Source organism: Hevea brasiliensis, chromosome 13 (assembly GCF_030052815.1).
Source record: "Hevea brasiliensis isolate MT/VB/25A 57/8 chromosome 13, ASM3005281v1, whole genome shotgun sequence".
NCBI lineage: Eukaryota > Viridiplantae > Streptophyta > Magnoliopsida > Malpighiales > Euphorbiaceae > Hevea > Hevea brasiliensis.
The window spans coordinates 70,860,755-70,867,547 of NC_079505.1; the positions used below are offsets into that span (position 1 = coordinate 70,860,755).

At 32.6% G+C, this 6,793-nt stretch overlaps 1 protein-coding gene across 1 annotated transcript; it reads left to right on the plus strand.

Moving 5' to 3' along the window:
• Window positions 1-709: 709 nt before the first annotated feature.
• LOC131172192 (secreted RxLR effector protein 161-like) lies at window positions 710-1,363 on the plus strand. Its single transcript, XM_058133138.1, has one exon. The coding sequence runs from the start codon at window positions 710-712 to the stop codon at window positions 1,361-1,363; it is 654 nt and encodes a 217-aa protein (XP_057989121.1).
• The last annotated feature ends 5,430 nt before the right edge of the window (window positions 1,364-6,793 follow it).

Genomic DNA, 6,793 nt, shown 5'->3' on the forward strand with positions numbered 1-6,793 from the left:
ATCCATTGAGAAAAACAACACTTGGTGTCTGATGGAGTTACCAGCCGAAGCAAAGAAGGTCGGTGTGAAATGGATTTATAAAACAAAATTGAATGAACATGGTGAGGTCGACAAATACAAAGCAAGACTTGTCGTAAAAGGGTACACCCAGCAATACGGAATAGATTATACTGAAGTATTCGCACCAGTGGCTAGAATGGATACAGTTCGAATGATTATAGCTTTGGCAGCTCAAAAGGGATGGAAATTACACCAGTTGGATGTTAAATCGGCGTTCTTGCATGGAGAATTGGAAGAAAACGTTTATGTTGAACAGCCAAAAGGTTACGAAAAAGAAGGGTGTGAGCAAATGGTGTACAAATTAAGAAAGGCTCTCTATGGGTTAAAACAGGCACCCAGAGCCTGGTTTAGCCGTATAGAAGCTTATTTTCTGAAAGAAGGCTTCACAAACAGTTCTAACGAACAAACTCTGTTTGTCAAAAGGAGGGGAAAGAAAATTTTGATCATGAGTATTTATGTGGATGACTTGTTATATACAGGTGATGATGAAGAGCTATTTGCAGAATTTAAATGCTCCATGGAGAAAGAATTCGACATTACAGATTTGGGACTGATGAAGTTTTTCCTTGGCATCGAAATTATCCAAAAAGATGATGGTATATTTATTTGTCAGAGGAAATATGCTGGCGAGGTCCTATAACGGTTTGGAATGGAAAACCATAATCCTGTGAGCAATCCGATTGTTCCTGGGCAACAAATTAGCAGGGATGAAGGAGGAGAAAAAACGGATGCAACCCAGTTTAAACAGATGTTGGGTAGTCTGATGTATCTCACAGCCACTCGACCTGATCTTATGTTTGTTGTAAGTCTCATAAGTCGTTTTATGGCCAATCCCACAAAGCTCCATCTTGCAGTCATAAAACGAGTGCTAAGATATCTAAAGGGCACAATAGATTATGGAGTATTTTACAGGAGGGGTAGAGAAAATTGCTTCGTGGGATTTACAGACAGCAATTATGCCGGTGACATGGTTGATAGCAAAAGTACCTCTGGATATGTGTTTTTATTGAGTGGAGGTGCTGTGGCATGGTCTTCACGCAAGCAACCTATTGTTACCTTGTCAACCACAGAGGCTGAGTTTGTAGCAGCTGCTGCTTGTGCTTGTCAGGCGATATGGATGAGAAGAGTACTAGAAGACATTGGCCAGTCACAAGAAGAGGCTATAATCTTAATGTGTGATAATGTTTCAACAATTAAATTATCGAAACATCCTGTCCTACATGGGCGCTCCAAGCATATAAGAGTAAGATTCCACTTTCTTAGAGATTTAGTCAAAGAAGGCATTGTTGATTTACAATTCTAAGGTACCAAAGATCAGCTAGCAGACTTAATGACTAAACCGCTCAAGTTAGATGCTTTCCAGAAGTTACGGCAAGGACTGGGCATGAGTACTTATTCAGTTTTGAACTAATTCTTTTACAGAAGGAATAAGTTCAAGGGAGGGATTGTTAGTAGTTTGATTCAGTCAATAAAGACCTATTCTACAGGAGATATTTACTGCTGCTAGAAGTTAGGAAAGTTTTTTTAATTTCTATTTCTACTGTAATCTTTAGCATATTTTACGATGATTCTGTTTCATGTGAAGGCTATATAATGCCTAACTATTGCACTAATAGGTGATCACTTTGAAATCCAATTGCTCTGGTTTATTATTTCTCTTGTGAACCTTTACAACACAGTAACTATCCATTTAATTTTATATTTCTATTTAATTTTACATGTCCATTTAAACATACAATGTATATTAAAGGAAATCTACAACTGCCCATGTTGCTCATTCTCCAAAAGACTCTTCTACTCCTGCACGCCTGCATCTGGAGTTAGGGGAAAAGGGTGAGCTTATACAAGTTCAGTGAGTAAACTAACCAACATACTTTAAATTTATCATTCATTTCATACATGTGTAGTGCAACATGCAAATGGGTTTTCATAGCATAAACATTTAACATAGGATGGACTTGTCACCAGTGACTTCCTAAATTAAATATGCTTGGCTCATATAGAAGCTCCTCAAGATTTTTGCTTAATATATCCAATATGTTTGGCTCATACAGAGGCTCTTTAGGACTTTTACTTAAAATGTAACATGCGTCATGCACCAGGGGCATTGTAAAGTTCTCCTCTTAGATTTAATGAATTCATAACATACATAACATAATATAGTCATAATCATGAGGGGGAGTCAGTAGGTCATCCATAATTCATCATGCACCAACAATAATTATGTAAGTATGTAACATATTCGTGTTCTATATACAAATATCTTAAATAAATATGATATGATACATGAGGATGATCATAAATTAAATTTTAATAAAAATTACATTTATTAAGGTTAGAATTACTCACCTCTTATAGCCTATCAACTACCTAACTCGAAAGGTAGCTATCCTTGGATCGTTTACCTTTTGAGTCCCTCAAGTTCGATCTTATAACATCAAACCCTAAAGAGTTATACAAGGTACTAAAACTCTATACACATAGTAAACATCTTATTCTAGGCCATTAGAAACCATGAAATCATGTTTTGGAATTTTAAAAAAGAAAAAAGAAAAATTTGGGCAACACCTATTTTGGCTGCCGAGGTCTTCGACTTCAGATAACCTTTTTGTCTAGTACCAATTACGACTGTCGAACATTAAAAATTTTCAGATTTTCTTGAGAAAACTGTATGCTTTGACTGCCAAAACTATGACTTTTGACGACAGCCAAACCTAGGAATTTTTAGAATTTCTAATTCGAAAACTTGTAGAATCCTTCTCCCATCATACCCAAACTCATTTCAAAGTTTCAAAACTCAAACCAAACATATAAACAAGTCCCTAGGGCCTAAAACAACTTGCAATCATGCATAATTCCCACATACATTAACTAAAAACTCAAATCTTAGGTTTTCCTTAAACTCAATATAACATATTCAAGGATTCCCTCAAATTCATTAAGGAAAACTAGCCATTTAAGGTTCATAACAATTAAACATGACTAAACTAATAATAAACATGCAATTTCAACATAAAATCACAAAACACTAACCTTAACATGCATAAACTTTTCAAATCTCATCTTCAACACAACTTCACATGAAATTGAAGTTATAAAAACTTAATTCCTCATTAACCTACTTAGATCTACTCATTATATCAAAAAGAAAAGAATGTTATCTCTCTTCTTGGAGTTTGGAGATGAGAGAACCAAAGACCCAAAACTTGAATTTGCTCTCCCAAACTTCTATATTAAAAAATCAACCTTCAAACTTTGAAAATATCAAAAAAATCTCCTCAAAATCCTCTCGCATGCTCCAGCAGTTGAGAGAGAGAAAAGAAGAGGAAAACCCTAAGTGTTATGGCAGAAACACGAGCTTTGGTCCCTTTTATACCCTTGTTAGTTGAGGGACTTTTGGCTGCTGAAAGCCATGCACTTGTATGCACCTATACACAATAAAAAAAATATACATATACATATTTTCACATCTTGCCGTTATTCCCTTGTCAGTGGAGTTTTAATTTTCACAAAAATATTCATCAAGGATAGATATTTTGACATCGAAAAAATGGCAAGTATTACACTTAAATCCTAATCAACAAAATGCATGAATACACGTTCAATTAAGCGATTGAAGATGATAAATATTGTTATTAAAATTTGTATAATTATAAAATTAAATAATTATAATCCTCTACTTATCAGAAAACTCTACTAAATTAAGCACCAATGATTGGAAAGATGAAGCTATAGTCAAGGGGAGTTGATGAGTGCATGCATCGCATTCGTTGGTCTCTAGAAATGGTTGGTATAACCACCAAATTGGATATTACTGAGAGGAAAAATGTGTTTAGCACCATAGTTAATGCCATCTAGGTGTTCTCTTGCCATCATCAACACCATCAAAGAGCATTAATATATGTCAATACTAATATTCATGTTAAAGTGCATGCAAGTCAACAATTGCAAATATTAAATAGGCATGCTAATATGCTTTATAAAGTTCAGGTGTCGAATAAAATACAGCTAAAAATATAACTAGTAATTTTTTATACAATTGTCAAGAATTAAATAATAACACTTTTACAAAATTCAGACATTAAATAGAATGCAATTAAAGGTAAGAGTGCAAATTACCTTTTGAGTAGAGGTAAAGATAAATATTTATTTGATCGTGAAAAGATGACTGACGGTATGCATAGCCCTAGGTCTTTTTCAAATCGGTTTCATTTTCATTAATATATGCATAAATTGTTTTCCAATACGACAATTGACCAAATTTGCACAGGATTTTCTTGCATATATGTATATAAATAAAGCGCGATCATTTATATCTTATTATAAATAAATGCAAATATCCATTTTTTTTTAATTCAATCAAATCTTGTAGACTAATCTCTAATTATGCTCTTTAACACGTTGCGTATTTGCAACAGTTTTCACGAGAATGAGAGGTTTTCTCTTCCTTCTCTTTAAGAGTTTCATCTCTTTATTGTGGTCCGTTATTTTCCCCTGTTCTTTAGGCAAGGGACGGTTCCTTCATCCATTGGAAGGTGGTTCTGCCCTTTCCTTATTGATAGATGTGTATAGTTTCGTTTTGGTTTAGGTTTCGTTTGGCTGGTTCACTAGATCTTGTGCTTTCATGGTAGACTTAATTATCTACTTGGCCTCTGTTTCTGGGATTTCCTCTCCCTTGGCTGGCTTTACAGCAATGGTAAGGTTTTAGGTCACGCTCATCTAGCTCTAGGGATCCATTATGGATGAAAATGGGCCCTGGGTTCTAGTTTGGACTTTGAGTTTGTACTTTGTGGCAAGTTTTTTTATTGTGGGCTTTAAGGACCTTGCATCATTGGCTCTATTAATAAAATATTCTTCTCTCGTTAAAAAAAAAAAAAAGATTTAATTTTTATTAAAAAAATGATTTTTTTTTTTTGTAATTATTATCATTGTGATTATTTAATGAAATTAAAATATAAAAAGGTAAAAAGCTAAATGCTAAACCAAATAACAATTTTGTTGGTTCCAAATTTCTCCTCAAGATCTATTCTTGATTGTTTAGTAATTGTTGGGTGGGTCTGAATTTTTCTTGTCAGATTCTTCATTTTAATATATATAATACAAGATAGGTAATCTTGTATTATTTAGGAATGGGATAACAAATAAATATATTTATCTAAATTTAATATCTTATCATTTTTAAATCGATTTCAACACCATTAAGCAATATAATCAACTTGCCCAATTTGATTATTAACCCAGATGATTTTTTTATAGACAAATGAATTTAATCACTCTCATTTTTTTTGGTATAATTAATTACTCTCAATTTGTTAATCAATAAGGAATCCAGGAACTAAATATATTATCTTTAAATCCCTTAATATGGATATAAATATTTTATATTTAAATGAAATGGGATGACAAATAAAATTTAATACAAATAGTCTATATGCAGATTTATTACTATGTAAAAACTAATAATTAAATCCTAAAAAATATTATATTAAAAATATAGGAGCTTTTTTGCTGGTGAAAAATTGAGACGAAAAAAAAAAATTTAAAAACTGAAAAAATAAAGTTCCATATCATATGCTTTAGTTCTTAAAATATAAAAGTTGAAAAATTAATTTATCAGTTTCTCAAAATGTAACACAAGTTAGAAAAATAATTTTTTATAACAAAAGATTTGATTTCTAATATTTTTCAAATAAAAAAGATTTTTTTATAATTAAAATTATAAATTTTCCAAAATTAAAATTAAATAAATTTTTAACAAATTATTTATTATAATAATAAAAAATTATTATATAATTTAAAATAAATGAATAGCACATATTAAAAAATTTACAAGTAACATAAGTTTTTAAATACATTTTATGATAAATATAATGATTTATTTTTAATTATGAAATATGTGAATAATTTTCTTTTGAAAAATTAGAATTAAAAAATTATATTTTTTGGTGGAGAATTTAAAAAAAAAATTAAGTGATTGCACTTTTCTTATTTTTATGAAAGAAGAAAACATTAAAAAATGAAAAATAAAAGAAAAAAAAAAAATTTTTTTCTCATAAGCGAGAGGCTTTAGGATTTTTATTTGAGTGATTGAATGATTTTAAATGGATGGTCAATAATTTTGGAAAATATTTACATGAAGTTAATACTTAATAGTATCATGAACTATATATATATATATATATGAAAGCGAAGAACTCAAAACATTTAATCAAAATGTAACAAAAAAAAAGGGGGTCAAAGGATGGGACTTGGCGTGTGACAGTGAATTTCCACTGTCACTGCCAAATTTAAAAAAAAAAAAAAAGAATTCAAAAATCAGGAGGAGGACCCCCTCCCCCCAATTTCTCTTTTCTCCTCTCCTCCCTCTCTTCTTCTTCTTTCCGTCTCCGGTGACCGGTCGGCGACCTTCCAAGCGGCTCCCCACCCGGCCGATGACCCTCCAGCGACGGCCAGAACCACCAGAAACGGCGGCAAGAGAGGGAGAATAGAGAGAAAACGCGCACACAGTAGGCAGCGACTTTCTGGCGCGATTCCGGCTTCATCTGACGTCCAATCGAGGGGATTCAGGTGGCGTTGGAAAGCTTCTTCCGAGAGCTTTCTTTTGATACCAATTTTGTAGCAAATGGAGGTCGAATGAGTGAGATATGGAGGAGAGAAGTTTCGGGTTTTTCAAGCTTTTTCGTCAGATCTAGGACGATTCGACTGTTGGATCGACGATCCGAGACCACATATG